We start from the raw sequence: 19,262 nt of genomic DNA on the forward strand, positions 1-19,262 counted from the left end.
AACATGCATAAGTTTTTTATGCTAGAAGGAAAAAGTACTGTTAACATTAAAAGGTGGAACAGATTAACTAATTCCACATTTTATATTTCATTTACAGCTTGCAAACAATTACATTACACTGTAACATTAATACCTGGCAAACAAGAGTAGTTGGTCAAATGAAAAGAGCAAATTCTTAAGTAATCAGAGACTGTTACGAAGTATATAAACATCTGTTGTAAGGTTGATTCATCACCAACATCGATGATACACAAATAATGTTAATAGGTCAATAGAAGTGCAGCAAGATAATGTAAGTTTCAGGAGTGAAGTAAGGTACCTTTAGCGTAGAGATGATGTTTTTAAAAATCTTTTGAGAACAGATCACAAGAGATTACAAAGACTAAGTAGAACTTTTAAAAAACTAAGGCAATAAATATTAATGGTTTAAGAAAAAAAAAATGAAAAATATAGCTCAAAATATGTGAGGGAAAAAATGAAGGATAAGAGAATGCCTTGGGAAATGAGTATCAGATGGAAGGAGACAAGCCAAAAGGTAGAAAATTCTAAGATGAAGAGGCTGTCAGAGACGAAGAAATTTTTTTCCCAGATATATTGGTGGTAGAGGAAGCACAGCAGGGAAGGAAGGATCACAAGGAATGGATTAACACCACATTAATAATATGGAGCAGGACCAGGTATAAATGTATATATACAGTTTAAATATGGCTAGTTTTACATACAACAACAAAAATTCATACTTACATTTTGATTAAATTTGTCAGACAATGAGCATTTCGAACCAAAATTCTTTGCTTGTAGAGTCATGTTCTCTTTAGTTTGTGAATCAAATGTGGGATTAACAATCAGGCAATTTACAAATACCCAAAGATGATTTTTTACTTGAAACGGTTTTAACACCATGCCACCTTTATTTTTCTTTTTTATTGTTGCAATTAAGCTCTTTACAATCATATCTACTATATAATCAACATGTCGACCACCCTAGAAAAAATAGGTAATATTACAATTAGTAAACATAACATATTAAAAACTTAAATAACATTTACAGAACATTAACTATATTCCTATAAAAAAATAAATAAAGACAAAATAAGTAAAAAAAACTTTTTACAGAAATAAAATATTTTACAGAATGTAGGAAAAAATGAATAATTAGGAATATGCTGTTTCAAAGTGAAAGTAAGTTTTATGTGATTTTGCAAACCAAAGAAATTAATTTCCTTTACAAGTACCTTGCTAGAACAGAAAATGTAACTAGCTAATACGATCCAAACTTAAAATCACTGACCAGGAGTTTTATAAAACTATCAAATATAATTTTATAAATTAATCAACCAACCAACTTAAACTGAACTATGTAAATAAATGATAAGTTACCAACAATGATCTACCATATTGCTAATCAACTGACCAGTGAATAACTAACTCAAAATTAACAACTGCACAACCCTTGACCGATTTGTACAATGATCACTAGTAAGGCATTAAACTAACCCATCATCCCAACAGAAAGCTTTGTCTTCTTATCATCAACTCACAAGTAAATTTTCTTAAAACATTTTTATTATAGTTTTTCTAGCTGGACAATATACAGCACGCATGGCCAACATATGGCCCTCTGGTCCACATAATGAATTTATGTGACCTGAGAAAAAATTTTCTAATTAGCTTTTTTTATAAGCAATTGAATAATGGAAAATACGGAAATTTAAAAAACTTGCCAAGAAATATTTAGTAATCTTCAGATCAACTTACATTTCTGAACAAACTTTTTCTTTAATGAATCTAAATAAACGAACACCAAATTCCATAATAAAATTTTGTTTACTTAAATTAATCATTTTTGTATTTAACATTTTTTAATTTTAATATTTAGTTCGTAATATTTTGTAGGTTTTCTTTCCAATACGCCCCGAAGGCAAAAACTGTTGGCCATGCCTAATATACACAGACTTTTACAACATGCCCATGATATAGTTATCTATAACATGATTCTGGTGTACAAACCAGCAGTATAAGATGCTTTTTATTTTTAATCTGTTAACTACCAAACCCGAGTATAAGTGTTTTAAGCTAACAGTACACGTAGGCCAAACTTGAGCTACCTTGGTTCATTTTTATTCACACAGTGTACCAAACTAATTGCACTCATTACACTAGGTATAAAGAAATACCAATATTTAAGTAACACATACTTCAAACCAATACGGGAAAACAACATTAATACATGTATGGACTGGCGAAACACTTTCAATATTTATATATACTGTACCAAAGAGAATAACTTGATTTCAAAACCATATACCTGTCAAACCATGCACGGTCAGTGAATGAAACTTGCACTACTTGAAAGTGTGTCCTAGAGTTTCAAATACTTGCCGCTAGATTGCAATACTAGTGCTCAAGCATGGTTTAACCTCAAACAAAAATAACATTGTGTCAACTGAAGGCATTTTGTTTGTGTGCTACAAGTTAGCAATACAAGAGTTCATAAAATTAAAGTTCAGCATTTCAACAGACTTTCATGATTGATTCACCATAGGCTAAGAACATTTATCAGTGGTTTAACCTTTTAAATACTAAGTTATTTATCTAGTCAGCAAACACAGACTAGGTTTTCTGACTCACCTCTGATAGAGCTATATTCCTCTTTCTGCTGATTCATTTTCACTTTCATTTGGTAATGATTTTATATTTTTATATAATATTTAATAAAAGTTATGTAAAAATATTTTTAAGTAAATTTATTTATATATTACATTAAAAACCAATTAAAAAAATGAATACTATTACTTACAACACTAATGTTATTTTAACACTGATAAAACTTATAAAACACAAATAAATCTTGTAAAAAAAAAAAAAATAATAAAAATTTGACTTTTTAAATTCAAAATTTTGAATTTGTGTGATAAATATCAATATATGGTTCTGCACACAACCCTACATCATACTGAGTACACATGTAACTAAGACTCTTTCATATTTTTTTTCATGTATTTCAGAATATGTACAAACATGGCATTTTCTCATTGCATTTTTTCTATTTGGAGTCTCTGGTACAAGAGAAGGAATGCCTCGGTTGGTTTGGGTAGTGCTCTTTAGATGATGGTCCAAGCTGAAAAATCCTTGCTGAATGGTGCTGTTCAAGAAATTGTCGAATGACCACTAGTAGAATGTCAGCTACGATGACATATGGTAAACATGTCATCATACATGGTAATTACAGGTAATGTAATTACCATGTAAAAGGCATAGGCATTCACCAACACTATATCAAAGAAATGAAAAAATCTTTTTGTATCATTTTACTGTTTTGCGAATATATTCCACCAAACTAAGTATCATATCGCTTTGATCAACTGCCCCCACCATTTTTCCATTATAATCGACGATACATGTTGGTTTTTCTTTTGTATTCTTCTGTTATGTAATATTTGTAATGGGTTGTTTTAATTTCATCTTTGTGAAGTGTAGAGAACATTGTTACTTGCTTTTTGTCTAACCACTTCACAATCATTACACTACAAGCAGACCTGATTAACTCTCTCACCTCCTCTCTCTCGTTCTTTGGATCTGGCATCAATAATCTAGCTGGTTTTACAGTACCACACGAATTTATCTGTATAGCATGGAGGTGTAATGACAATTTTGGACTGGTATACCAATTGTCAGTATACAGTGTGTGTGTGACCTTTGTTGATAAAAGGATTCAATGTGTGGTGATTATACTCCCACTAATTCCTAGTTCAGGCACACTGTTGATTTCAGTATCTTTACCAGTATATATAATGAAACCCAAGTATATACCCTGCCTCAGTCACACAAAACAAACATTTTTATGCCAAAATGAGAGCGTTTTGTTTTTAAATACTGTTTGAAAGCATGATGCCCTTTGAACGGCACTAGTGTGATTCACCTACAACTAAATCCTGGACTGGATAGAAAAAAGCAGAAAAGTTACGTTTTAGTTCTTTGAGAATGGTTGAAATTTTAAAAATACAAGCACAACAGGCTGTTCTTTATTATTAAAAAAATTTAGCGTACTTAGTAAATTCATATATCTATCTCTAGCCATGATTTCTGAAAAGATAGGAGTTTGTAACAATCTACCAGTTGATCAGTATTATTTTATGGAATTTTTTATTACAGGCCATAAGCATTGATATAGCTACAACAATGTAATAATGTACAATGTCTACAACCAAAATGGCGGCGGGAAAAATTTTCGATTTTGAAAAAATTACATTGATAATTTAAGGTACTGTTATCACAAATAAATAAATTTATAAAAATCTGATTAAATGGATAATATCAAATAAATTTATATAGAAAAAATCATTTACATTTGTACTTGTCCACCTTCTAAGAGTAGAATTGGGGGGGCAAGTTTTATGGCCCTGTGATTATGATACCTGTTAGTTTCAGCTGCTATTATTTCAATAATTTTGTCAGAAAATAACATTTTAAAATGCCCTGCATAATCTGTATCATTTGGGATATCAATTTTGATACCAGAATCTGAACTGTCAAGTGAATAAATAACAGGTTCAAAAGTTACCTCAGACCACGGTAAAGTAGGTTTGATTTGCTTCGTTTTGTTTTTTTCAGCAGCTCTTTATCTTGGTTTCTTGTCAGTCATCTTACAGTTTTTTTTTTTTGTGAAAGTTGCACTGTACATCATCAGTCAAGTAATCTTTTGTTTTTTTTGTAAACATGTTATCTTTGGGAGATTGAAGTCACTGCATTATAAACAACATCTTGGTCTTCTTCGGACGGCTAAAAAAGTACGCAGACTTTCAATACTTAGACACCACTACCACTATCGCTATCCTCACCATCTGATAGTAAATCTAATATTTCACAAATTTAATGTTCATCCATTAAATTATTGCAATAACATTTAGAAAAAAATGAAAACAAACCACTGTTTACAAACTGTAACACATTCCTGCCGTTCCATATGAGTTGAGGTTAGAAGCTGATATAACATGATTTTCATCACACTTTATTTCAGCATTAGATGAAGATATCGATAGTAAAAACAGTTAGTTATAAAACCAATAGAGTACAGCAACTGGTAGACCAATAATTATACTGATCATGTTAGAACAATAGTAATTTGCCAGGAATGTTCAAAAACAAGTATACGCAAAAGTAAGCAGGCGTATGAACGCATCAAGCTGCCATCACATACATGCGACAATAATACTTAAAAAGTTAAACAATTAGAAAAATCATGGTATTAATGTAAGGGGAAGAATCCAGGGTGGCCACATACTTCAGAAAAAAATATACATCAAATTCAAGAAGCTTTTCAGCTAAGCCTGAAAAAGTTCACTTGTCATGCTAGCCGAGAACTTGCATCCCCTCCTACGACTATTTGGCATGTGGTAAGATGATGGTTGCATTTCAGATCATACATATTACAAGTGGTATAAACTCCTCATGTAAAAAACAAAAGAAAACATTAAGTTACTGTGACATCCTCTTAGTTGATATGGAAGACTATAAGTTCCCTCTGATGAAGCAACTTTTCATTTAAGTTATGAAATAGATCAATGTTTACATATGGGTACTTGAGAATCCACACAAGACTGTACAACAGGAGCAAGATTCATTGAAAGTTAATGTTTTTTGTGCAGTTTCATTTACTACAATTTATGCCCCCTTTCTTTTGTATCTTCTTTTGAGATGCTTCAGAAACTAACTTATCCATAAATAAATTTTTCAGCAAGATGGCCACACCATCAATGTGGTGTCCAACCAAGTTCATTTGTCTCAAAATAAAACACTGTCTCAACTCTGGAGAAGGCTCGTAGGAATCCAAAATGTGTCACTTATTTCTTGACCCCCCCCCCCAGATCCCCCGACATCAAACCTAGTGACTTTTTCTTCAACGAATATGTGAAATAAATGTTTCACCATTACTTGTTGATTTGGTTAAGCTGAATACCTGAATCACAGCTTAAGTAATTCTGTAACAAAAGACTACCTGTAACACACTGCAAAAAAATTAGATTGTCTTGATGATATCCATTTTAAGCAGTATATAATTTGCCTTGTACTTGTACTTGTATTTGTATTGTGTGTGTGTGTGTAACTTGCTTGGCACATGCTAATATATTCTTATATAAATCAATAAAACAGCTTACCTTTGTTGTAGCAATGCTGTTTACAAATGATATTTGTTGGAATCCATGATCTGAAACAGTTACAGCAACTTCCCACCTAGGGTTAACTTTTTCATGCACAATTTTCAATGGATTATCATCACCATCTCTTTTATTTTTTACATAAAGATCAATGTAGTCTTTGAATGATTTAATCTGAAAAAATTATTAACAGAAAAATATAAGTTATATATAATAAAAAAAAAAGTTATTTAGAATGAAGATTTCTTTTGACAATACTTATAAAATTAATTTATAAATTAAATAAAAAATTAATCTAAGAATAAATACAATAAACAGTAAAACTATTAGTATACTGTATGTAATAGCTGTATCTTAGCACACTTTCACTCTATACTATACACACAATATACAATCATCTTCGTAAGGAGAACAAACTGAAAACAAAAGAAAAGTACCCCTTCTTAACAGATTCATTTTTGTTTCTAAAACTTTTGTTTTCAGCTAAATCTCCCATCATCAGTTGTTTTTTTATTATAAATAAAAAAAAGTTACATGAAGTAGCAGAAATTTGTAACTTTCGTTTTATTATTCTAACACAATTTTTTAAATTTATTTTTATATTGAGGTAACTTTTAAAATAATTGTTCATTGTAATATAAACAATCAACCAATAAGGTAAGAATTTATCCCTTGCATTTTAGTGCATTATTTGAATACATATTACACAGAATAAGTCAAAAGAATAGAAACCCTTCAACAACTTTAAAACCGTTCCAGAGTACTGCAACTTTCAGGATAAGGTATCAGTCAATACATTACCTTTTGACAATAGAATTTCAACCCCTTCTTAGGAAATGGCCGAGGAGTTAGAAACTCAAATACTTTAAATTTTAACATCCTTTGTGTGGTAGATCATTTTAAAGATCTAAGACAAGAAACATGGTATAACTAAATAAATGGTATGATGTCTACACCCAAAATCAAAGCGGGAAAAATTTTGGATTTTGAAAAAATTACATTGATAATTTAAGGTATTGTTATTGCAAATAAATAAATTTATAAAAATTTGATTAAATGCATATCAAATAAATTTATAGAAAAATTTTTTTTATTAACATTAACGTTTGCTTATTTACTTATTTTTATTTTAACAAATGTTCAAGATGTCCTCTTCTGTTGTTTGACACTGTGCCAGTCGGTTTTAAAATGATACGCATTACTGAATTATTCACTAGTGATATTTTGTGCTGATTCTCGAATTCTATTTTATAAATCATCGATATCTTACGGTTTATTATAATAAACAATACTTTTTAAGTGGCCCGATACAAAGTAATGCAATGGTGAAACATCAGGTGTCTCACTGGCACTTCTATTTGACCCCTTCGACCAATTCATCTTCTAGGGAAAATGCATTTCAAATTTCACACACCTGAAGATTGACATGAGGCAGGGCACTATTTTACTGAAACTAAATGTTTTGGAAGTTAGAGCCAACAACATTTTGAATGTTTGGAATGATATGGTCTAAAAGCATATATTCATACTTCACTGCGTTTAAATTTTCATCAATAAATATAGTCCTTATCAATCATCCACCAACAATACCTGCCCATACATTTACTTTGACTGGATACTATGTATGTGCCTCACGATACCAGTGTGGATTAATATCAGTCCAGCATCAATAACCAGCAATTTACATTGCCGTTTAAAAAAATGTAGCTTCACCAAACTGTTGTTTAATAAATTAAGATGTGTACAAATATTGTTCATCATAATTTCACAGAACTCCCAAGTCTTCGAACAAAGTCATCTTCATTGAGTTCCTGCACCAGGCAAATTTTGAAGAGTTTAAAATTTTCCTTTATTAATGTTCGAATCACTGAACTTTGGCTAATGTTGTGTTCTCATGCTGTTGTTCAAGTCGAGGAATGAGGATTCTCACAAAATTCTTGAATAATCCCTAACGATTTTTATTATTTGTTGCAGATTTAGGTCTCCCTGGTTTTTCCATATTATTAACACTCCCTGTCAAATCATGTGGTGGTTTTTGGCACTGTACCTTTTGAAATAGGGTTACGATTATTAAATGTTGCATTGAACAACTCACAAACTTCATTATACAAACTAACTCTATCACCAAAGTCCCTCATCGTTAAAAGTGTGACCCTCTCCTGTTCACTAAGTGACATGCTGATAACAATTCAGGTGGCACAGAAAAGATTAATTCAGAATAAACAATTATAAAAAAAAAAAATGTAAATAAAAAAGTGGCTCATAAATGTGATAAAGCTTAATTTTTGCAACAATGGTAAGAAACTATCAATGATCAAATGATCAGCTTAATTAATGACAATATTTTTGTTTATTTAATCATTAAATTGGAATAAACAATTTTTTGTTAAAAATAAGATTTCTTTAATTTTTTAAAATTTAACTTTAAAATAAATTTTAATTAAATTATATTAAATTTTAATTCAATTCAGTTAAATTTGTTTATTTAATTTTATAATTTGAATTTACTAATTTAGTAATTTTCAAAACCCAAAATTTATCCTGCCATCATTTTGGGTACAGATATCATATCAACTTTTTATTTATACCATTTTTTAAAGAGAACTTTAACCTTTTTCAGTCACAATGATCTGCGGTTGATTAGCACTCGGCGAAAATATGTTGATATCTGATTGCCTCCCTTCATAGTCTTATGCTACCCTCTTATGAAAAAAATTTCAAAAAATTACATTATATTAGAGATTTAACAGATTTTGACAAAAAAAAAAACAGTTACGTTTGGATATTTTTTATGCCTGTAACAACAACAAAACGAAGCAGTACAAAAATTACGATAATTTAATAGCAGATTTTTTTTCCGCATTTCTACCGCATTTTTTATTAGCAAATTTTTTTTTCCTTTGTGTTTATGAAACATAGTTTGCTTATTTTAAAAAATAATACTTTCAAGCAAATTGGTTGAAAATTGGGCAAAATATGATGAAAAACCCATGTCATAAATCACAGATTAGTAACATATGTTAGTATAAGTGAAAGTAGATTCAGAAAACTACATTTTATAAAATTCCCACCACTCAAAAGGCTATTCAGATTGACAAAAAACCATTTTTACTGTATACTCTTATTCATTACGAATCGTTATGTGTTACATGTTTACCGATATCGTCAGAAAAGATATTTATAGACCTCAAGTAAAAGTGACGTATTTATGACCACAAATCCCTTCTTTTTTTTGTGTGTGTCGTATAACATAATTTATTATGTGTTTCAATACATTGATATGTTGCTAATATAATAAGCTATTTTTGTAAATAATAAATAAATCCGTAACCCTCATAGCAATTATAATACACAAGTCACACACACACACAAGCACATTTCTGAGGAAAAAGTGGTCATATTCTTTCTAGTCTAAATAAAACATTTTACACCGTATAAACAGTCGAAATTGTATAATAAAACTGATTCCTTTGTGAATACAAGACAAAATAACCGACTTAGATGCCATATAAAATGATTTTGTAACAGCGTTTAAAACTGACCCCGTACATAGCCAGTTTAATGGCTACATGATCTAAAAAGGTTAAAATGATCTATCACACAAAGGGTGTAAAAATTTAAAATATTTGAGTTACAACCCCTGAGCCAACCCCCAAGAAGGGGTTGAATTCTATTTCCAGTCAAAAGATAAAGTAGTTGACCGATGCCTTATCCTAAAAGTTACAGTATTCTAACTGGTACAGAAAAAAAAAGTTGAGAGGGTTTCCATACTTTTAACTCGCTTTGTGATTTTGTTGAATATTTTATTATTAACACCACTACTTTTAAATTTCATATTAGCCAAATTAATGAACTTACTTAAGCAGTAAAAATCTACTATATTCTTACCTTAAAAATGCTTTCTTATTTTACATTAGACTGCAATTTTTGAAGGTAGGCTACTTAAATTAAGTTCTTTAAACAGTATTATTTTTAAAATAATACAAGTCAAAATATAAACATTAAAAATTATTCAAAATGTTATATTAATTTTTGTCAAAACTTTAATATGCAAGTATGTAACATTATCAGCAATAAACCCTTTTCCTAAACAAAATATCTTTTCAACAGGAAGTTTATAATGAATATCCTAAAACAGGATATTTTGTTCAGTATGTTTTGTACAGGATGGATGAGAAGTCCTTTTACACTAGTTATTAAATTATTAAGATAATAATTTTTTTTGTCTTCAGTCATTTGACTGGTTTGATGCAGCTCTCCAAGATTCCCTATCTAGTGCTAGTCTTTTCATTTCGGCATACCCCCTACATCCTACATCCCTAACAATTTGTTTTACATATTCCAAACGTGGCCTGCCTACACAAATGTTCCTTCTACCTGTCCTTCCAATATTAAAGCAACTATTCCAGGATGCCTTAGTATGTGGCCCATAAGTCTGCCTCTTCTTTTAGCTATATTTTTCCAAATGCTTCTTTCTTCATCTATTTGCCGTAACACCTCTTCATTTGTCACTTTATCCACCCATCTGATTTTTAACATTCTCCTATAGCACCGCATTTCAAAAGCTTCTAATCTTTTCTTCTCAGATACTCCGATCGTCTAAGTTTCACTTCCATATAAAGCGACACTCCAAACATACACTTTCAAAAATCTTTTCCTGACATTTAAATTAATTTTTGATGTAAACAAATTATATTTCTTACTGAAGGCTCGTTTAGCTTGTGCTATTCGGCATTTTATATCGCTCCTGCTTCGTCCATCTTTAGTAATTCTACCTCCCAAATAACAAAATTCTTCTACCTCCATAATCTTTTCTCCTCCTATTTTCACATTCAGTGGTCCATCATTGTTATTTCTACTACATTTCATTACTTTTGTTTTGTTCTTGTTTATTTTCATGCGATAGTTCTTGCGTAGGACTTCATCTATGCCGTTCATTGTTTCTTCTAAATCCTTTTTACTCTCGGCTAGAATTACTATATCATCAGCAAATCGTAGCATCTTTATCTTTTCACCTTGTACTGTTACTCCGAATCTAAATTGTTCTTTAACATCATTAACTGCTAGTTCCATGTAAAGATTAAAAAGTAGCGGAGATAGGGAACATCCTTGTCGGACTCCCTTTCTTATTACGGCTTCTTTCTTATGTTCTTCAATTGTTACTGTTGCTGTTTGGTTCCTGTACATGTTAGCAATTGTTCTTCTATCTCTGTATTTGAACCCTAATTTATTAAAATGCTGAACATTTTATTCCAGTCTACGTTACTGAATGCCTTTTCTAGGTCTATAAACGCCATGTATGTTGGTTTGTTTTTCTTTAATCTTCCTTCTACTATTAATCTGATGCCTAAAATTGCTTCCATTGTCCCTATACTTTTCCTGAAACCAAATTGGTCTTCTCCTAACACTTCCTCCACTCTCCTCTCAATTCTTCTGTATAGAATTCTAGTTAAGATTTTTTATGCATGACTAGTTAAATTAATTGTTCTGTATTCTTCACATTTATCTGCCCCTGCTTTCATTGGTATCATTACTATAACACTTTTTTTGAAGTCTGACGGAAATTCCCCTTTATCATAAATATTACACACCAGTTTGTATAATCTATCAATCGCTTCCTCACCTGCACTGCGCAGTAATTCTACAGGTATTCCGTCTATTCCAGGAGCCTTTCTGCCATTTAAATCTTTTAATGCTCTCTTAAATTCAGATCTCAGTATTGTTTCTCCCATTTCATCCTCCTCAACTTCCTCTTCTTCCTCTATAACACCATTTTCTAATTCATTTCCTCCATATAACTCTTCAATATATTCCACCCATCTATCGACTTTACCTTTCGTATTATATATTGGTGTACCATCTTTGTTTAACACATTATTAGATTTTAATTTGTGTACCCCAAAACTTTCCTTAACTTTCCTGTATGCTCCGTCTATTTTACCAATGCCCATTTGCCTTTCCACTTCCGAACACTTTTCTTTCACTAATTTACACTTCCTGTTCATAATATTTCTTAAGTGTCAACAGTTTCTTTTACCTATTTCATCACTAGCATTCTTATATGTCCATCCATCAGCAGCAATACATCCTTTGTATCCTTCGATATTCAAGGTTTTCTACCAGTTCTTTTTATTCTACCTATGTTCGCTTTTGCTGATTTAAGAAACTCCTTTTTAACATTTCCCATTCTTCTTCTACATTTTCTATCTTATCTTTTTTACTCAGACCTCTTGCGATGTCCTCCTCAAAAATCTTTTTTACCTCCTCTTCCTCTCAAGCTTCTCTAAATTCCACCGATTCATCTGACACCTTTTCGTCAGGTTTTTAAACCCCAATCTACATTTCATTATCACCAAATTATGGTCGCTATCAATGTCTGCTCCAGGGTAAGTTTTGCAGTCAACGAGTTGATTTCTTAATCTTTGATTAACCATGATATAATCTATCTGATACCTTGCAGTATCGCCTGGCTTTTTCAAAGTGTATATTCTTCTATTATGATTTTTAAATTGGGTGTTGGCAATTACTAAATTATACTTCGTGCAAAACTCTATAAGTCGGTCCCCTCTTTCATTTCTTTTGCCCAGCCCGTATTCACCCACTATATTTCCTTCCTTGCCTTTTCCAATGCTTGCATTCCAATCTCCAACTATTATTAAATTTTCATCTCCTTTTACGTGTTTAACTGCTTCATCAATCTCTTCGTATACACACTCTACCTCATCATCATCATGGGCGCTTGTAGGCATATAGACGTTAACAATCGTTGTCAGTTTAGGTTTTGATTTTATCCTTATTACGATGATTCTATCGCTATGCGTCTTGAAATACTCCACTCTCCTCCCTATCTTCTTGTTCATCACGAAACCTACTCCTGCCTGCCCATTATTTGACGCTGAGTTAATTACTCTAAAATTACCCGACCAAAAGTCGCCTTCCTCTTCCCACCGAACCTCACTAATTCCTACTATATCCACCTTCATCCTACCCATTTCCCTTTTTAAATTTTCCAGCGTACCAACCTTTTTCAAGCTTCTAACATTCCACGCTCCAACTCGTAGAATGTTATTTTTTAGTTTTCTGGTGACCCCTTCCTTAGTAGTCCCCACCCGGAGATCCGAACGGGGGACTATTTTACCTCCGGAATATTTTACCAAGGAAGGCGCCTCCATTATTACTATGTGAAAATGCAGAGCCACATTTTCTTGGAAAAAAAGCAGCTGTAGTTTTCCATTGCTTTCAGCTGCGCAGTACTCAGAGGACTGAGTGATGTTGATACGGCCGTTTAAGTCGTCCTGACTCACGCCCCTAACAACTACTGAAAGAGCTGCTGCCCTCTTTCAGGAATCATTCTTTAGTCTGGCTCTCAACAGATACCTCTCCGATATGGTTGCACCTTCGGTCCAGCTACTCTGTATCCCTGAGCACTCAAGCCCCCTCACCAACGGCAAGGTCTCATGATTCATGGAGGAGGACAGTTAACTTAAAAAGTGAAAATTATTTTTCAATAAACCATTCTGACTTTAATACAGAAAATCCATAATTTAATATGGACCTATTTTTCTTCAGAAAAACTGTATTTTAATTTAGAAAGTCACTGTTCAAGTAGCATTAACATGGTTTGATATCTTAGAGAGCAAGTTTTTAACTGCACTTAACATTTTCCCTATTTTTCTTAATGAGATTATAGGCACTGACTGCTAAAAAAAAAAAGAAATGTCTAATCTTTTGTACAGTAAAGAAAGTATTCATAGTATCACTGGAACAAAATCAAGGTACTGCATCTGACACTTATCTTTCTCAACAAGGCAAAGGTGTATGTTTATAACTTCTCTTAACATTTATAATTTAAAGGCTTCAGTGAAAAACATCTTTTATACAGAAAATTCTTAATCATTTATGGTTCTGAGTCATCCTATGTAATAATTTGTTCCTGAAGATATATTGTTTTATGAGAGAAAAAATAGTTGAAAGAAATTTAATGAAATAGGATATTTTACATGTTCATAGCTCTTCATTGCAAGCTTTCAACCCTTCACTCAGTACTTCTTATGCATGCTTACAATTTTACAAAAAGTACTGGTTGAAAGCTTTAATTTGGGTTGAGATAAGGATTGTATGGAGCTTGAGATAAGAGAAATAAACAACTGTGATTGAAAAAGCTTAAGATGCAGAGAAACAAGGTTCTCAAAGGTCTAATAGTTTACACTTACAAGAAAGAACTAAGGTCCTGAAAATGCTGAAATGTTATATGTGCAGTTTCTGCCAACAGTTAAAGTTAGATAGTTATAATTCATCCAGTGAATAAACTTCTTGTATCATATGTGAAGAGAGTAACCATGAATGATTTGAGATTTTAAGGGTAGTCATTAATAAACAAACAGAGTACCAAGAACATCTCTGTGGCACTCCATTTTCTAAACCTTTAAGTGAAGATCTATACATTATACAGATGGATAAGATACCTAAAGATTAAAGCATTTTGATTAGGAACAAAAGCAGTGAAATTTCAAAAACTAATTTACAACTGGTAAGATATGAAGATAAGACTAATAAACTGAAGGAGTTTTTTATTCCATGTAAATAAGTCTTTTTATCAATAAGAAATGACTAATATAATAAATTAAATAAGATTGCAGAAAATTAAACAATAAATTAACAATCGTTGTCGGTTTAGGTTTTGATTTTATCCTTATTACAATGATTCTATCGCTATGCGTTTTGAAATACTCCACTCTCCTCCCTATCTTCTTGTTCATCACGAAACCTACTCCTGCCTGCCCATTATTTGACGCCGAGTTAATTACTCTAAAATCACCTGACCAAAAGTCGCCTTCCTCTTCCCACCGAACCTCACTAATTCCTACTATATCCACATTTGTCCTACCCATTTCCCTTTTTAAATTTTCTAGCCTACCAACCTTTTTTAAGCTTCTAACATTCCACGCTCCGACTCGTAGAATGTTATTTTTTAATTTTCTGGTGACCCCTTCCTTAGTAGTCCCCACCCGGAGATCCGAACGGGGGACTATTTTACCTCCGGAATATTTTACCAAGGAAGGCGCCTCCATTATTACTATGTGAAAATGCAGAGCCACATTTTCTTGGAAAAAAAGCAGCTGTAGTTTTCCATTGCTTTCAGCTGCGCAGTACTCAGAGGACTGAGTGATGTTGATACGGCCGTTTAAGTCGTCCTGACTCACGCCCCTAACAACTACTGAAAGAGCTGCTGCCCTCTTTCAGGAATCATTCCTTACTCTGGCTCTCAACAGATACCTCTGCGATATGGTTGCACCTTTGGTCCAGCTACTTTGTATCCCTGAGCACTCAAGCCCCCTCACCAACGGCAAGGTCTCATGATTCACAGAGTGGAGATAATAAATAATAATTAATATTGCGACTTGGAGCTGCTCGTTATTGACTTATCTGCGTTTTCAGACTTCTTTTTATACAAAACCCCAGAGTGCAGTCAGATGTGGTGCAGTCAGGGGCTTCTTGCTGGCCATGGCAATGGAGCCAGTAATTCTTCTGACCCACATCTGATTCAGCAATTCAGAAAAATTTCATTGGAGCATCTATAGACATTCAAAACAAAATGCGCTGGAGTACTGTCTTGCTGAAACATGAGATCAGTGATCCCTTTGCTATTAATTCTGGAAGCAACCACACTCATTGACCATTCTCAAATAACTGTGATGACTAACTGCACCATCGAAAAAATAACAACAAAGATGTTCAGCTGTCATTCCAGCCCACATCATAATAGAGGTGGATGCTGTTTTGATTTTTTTTTAAAAAGTGAGAATTGTCTTTAGCCCAGAAAAACATTTCTGTCACAAGAGCTTCGATAAATTGCATACTTGTCTAAGAACATGACATTCTTTATATAATTTGCTCTCGGAAAACCTTAAACCAATAACTGACATGCATAAACACATCAATGTCACTAACTGTGGCTGGACAAAAACATTTAACTTTCAAGTCCCTCCACATATGGTCAGCACATATCTTAGCTTGAGTGCTCGGTCTCCCACTGTGTAGTGCATCAAGAACACTTCCCACTGCAAAGCCTTCTTCTCCCATGTCAGTAACATTTGACGTGATTGTGACGATTTCCCAAAACATACAAATAGTCATTCATAATGTTCTCCAGTGTTTTAACAGTATATGGACATACATAGACCCACACACAAGCTAACAAATGCTCTTCTACAATCAACACGCTCGTATCCAACTAAGGTCATCTCACCACGAATGAAATACCAGACGATCCCCACCATGGCTTATCCTCCCCACCTTTTCCAGCAGCAGTGAGTGAAATCAATGCGAAACCTGGCAGCACAGAACCCAATTAAGCTGGATTTATTACAATGTAATGGGAATACCCACCCACCATATATAATTTATTATTTTGTTTAGTCTGGCTACACTATTTGCAAGAAATGTGATAATTTAACTGTAGTAACAGAATCATTTTATATTTTACTAAATCAAGTGAAATAGTTTTAAAAATATATTTTTATGAAAGAAGTAATTGTAAAGATAACTTCTAAAAGGCACTCTGCAATGAAGATACTTGTTACAGTAATAACTCATTACAGGAAATGTTTACTGCTTAAGATAATTCAACAACTAACCAACATACTATAATGAAAAATAAATCAAGTTAATAAAATATGAGCTTTAAACAGTGTGTACAAAAAGAAATATTGTTTACACTACATAACATTGCATATTACAATAAGCAGAAATATCACAGAGAAAAAATATGTGCAGATAAGATAAAATGAGTTAGGCCATCAAAAAAAACATAAATTGTGGACTCATTTACAGTTTCATTTATATTGAAGATTTTAAAATTCATCTAGAAAGGTGAGGCATAGCATTTGTCACAGCAGAAAAAATATCTTTCTTCAAAAGATGCAGAGGCAGTCAAAAATATTAAATACTATCAGATAATTAATATAGTATATATATTAACACATAAGACATTAGTATGGAAACCCTTCTTAAATAACTTTTCAACCAATAAAACATTTAAAAAATGAGATTTACCAAATGCTCCGACCTCATAATCAAATTTTTGGGTTCAAAGTATCACATATCACGCATCCACATGCAACTCAAAAAATGTTTGAGTTAATTTTAAATGAATAGAGGGTAGAATTTTAGCAAATGACATCATTTTAAAAGGTACTGAAAAACCAGAATTTTGATGTAAAACTCAGGCTAAGACAACCCTAACAAAAATGGTGGCCTTTTAATATTTTTCACAGCTACATTCAAGTCACACTTCAAGCAGTGGTCTCACACCATAATAGATCATTTAGAAGTAAAATCATTTGCTAAATTTTATTTTTGTTTCATTGGTGAGCAGTTATTTAATAGATACTGTAAACCACTTTGACCTGAAATCTGTATGTCAAAGTTGTTTTGTTTTTTTAATGTCCTTTAAAAAGAAGTGTAACACTCCAACCCTTTCTATTTTTGAGCCCCCCCCCCCACACCGCCGCAGATGATTGAGATATGGTGGTCTTATAATGAAAGAAATAGATCTCATTCTGAAGTACAGGTACTTGCTACTTTTTTTTTCGTTTAATAGTTAAAAAATTATTTAAAGGTTGCCATACATTATAAATATTTAATTACTTAATGTAACATCTTTTTTCTACTTTCACACCAACTGATGCTTACAGGATTGTATACAAAATCGTAAATAAACCTGGTTCAACAAGAAATCTAGATCACATCTTATGAATAGAATTTCTTAATTACTTTTGACCACTTAATGTAACTGCAAATATAAAAATTTAAATGTTAAAATTAACTGTTGACAAACTATTAAAAAAACATTACAAATTTACCAAGCATTAAATATTTTAACACACTAACTCAAACCAATGTTACGAGTACTACGTAAATAAAGAAAAAAGGAAACAAAAACAATTTTTATACTGATTATCTACCTGTAAATTTTTGCCATTAAGAACAACCTTCACACCCCCAGTGGAAGCAGCCACATCACATGCTCTTCTAGACATAAGATCAACAATGTCTTTATCCAGTTTCTCCATTTTGAACTTTTCTAAATCAGGACTAAATGTTACTTTAGTAAAATCTTCCGCTGAATCATCTAATATTCTTGGCTCTGTTGTTTTTGTCATATTATCGACCCATTTCTGAAAACAAAGGAAAAATGTTATTGAAACTAATTACCAAATTAGACATGGACGTGCATGTGTGCGCACTCCTTCTAAAGTATAAATTAATTTTTTCTATAATTAAAAACTTTAAACTGTAATCAACAATAATGTAAAACTGTTGCTGGCTCCTTTTTTTTACCAATTTTTTTCATTTAGGCATATGTAGCAATTACAAAAAAAAAATTAAAATGCATATAAACATCAATTTATTGTAAAAAGACAAAAATTATAAATCACATTTTAATACCCAAACTATAAAACATATGTAAATAAATGGTCGTAACAAATATTAAAATCAAAAGTAAACAATAAAAAATACACAACTTTAAAATAAATATATTAAACAAAATATCCAGTTAAAATAACAAAACGTTACAAAAACTAAATTTACAGCAATAGTCAATGTTGGACTGGCTAATTACACTAACAGAAAAAAAATTTTTTTAATGTTTCTCTAAGTGTGAGACCATTTCTTGAATTGCTTTTTTTTGCACACATTACAGTACACATTACAGTTTTGTAAATACAATTTTTCTAGTTTTAAATAAATCACAATTCAAAAAAAAAATTAAGGGAAGATATAGTTAAACTGTAAATTTATAATTTTGCATGGCCATAGCTGTGTTAGAATGATTTTGCTGATGCTTTTCTTTTATAAATAGCCTCAGGCACTTCCCGAATTAATGTCCAACAGTAATCGGCTATCATATTAGTATTACATTTCCCTTTATAGCACCGAAATGTCTTGTTGGAAATGTTCACCGTGTTTGTCACTTACATCTCCAAGGTTGTACGGGGAAAAATCCAGATGTCAGTGGAGGAAATGTATTTTCTAAACATATTACATCTCATAGCTCTGTATGAAGTAAGAAGTTGATAAAAAATATCATGTCAGATTTTT

General features: G+C 31.9%; 1 protein-coding gene across 2 annotated transcripts in view; it reads right to left on the reverse strand.

The window, feature by feature from the left end:
* Positions 1 to 19,262, reverse strand: part of Top2 (DNA topoisomerase 2) — a 127,145-nt gene that overhangs the window by 85,183 nt on the left and 22,700 nt on the right. For both annotated transcript variants that reach the window (XM_075368649.1, XM_075368647.1), the window contains exons 5-7: positions 18,125 to 18,337; positions 6,159 to 6,332; positions 745 to 984 (exon numbers count right to left, since the gene is read on the reverse strand). In XM_075368649.1, the coding sequence (XP_075224764.1) occupies positions 745 to 984; positions 6,159 to 6,332; positions 18,125 to 18,337 (627 nt within the window). The remainder of the gene's footprint in view (positions 1 to 744; positions 985 to 6,158; positions 6,333 to 18,124; positions 18,338 to 19,262) is intronic.

The sequence above is a fragment of the Lycorma delicatula genome, chromosome 6, assembly GCF_047948215.1.
Source record: "Lycorma delicatula isolate Av1 chromosome 6, ASM4794821v1, whole genome shotgun sequence".
NCBI lineage: Eukaryota > Metazoa > Arthropoda > Insecta > Hemiptera > Fulgoridae > Lycorma > Lycorma delicatula.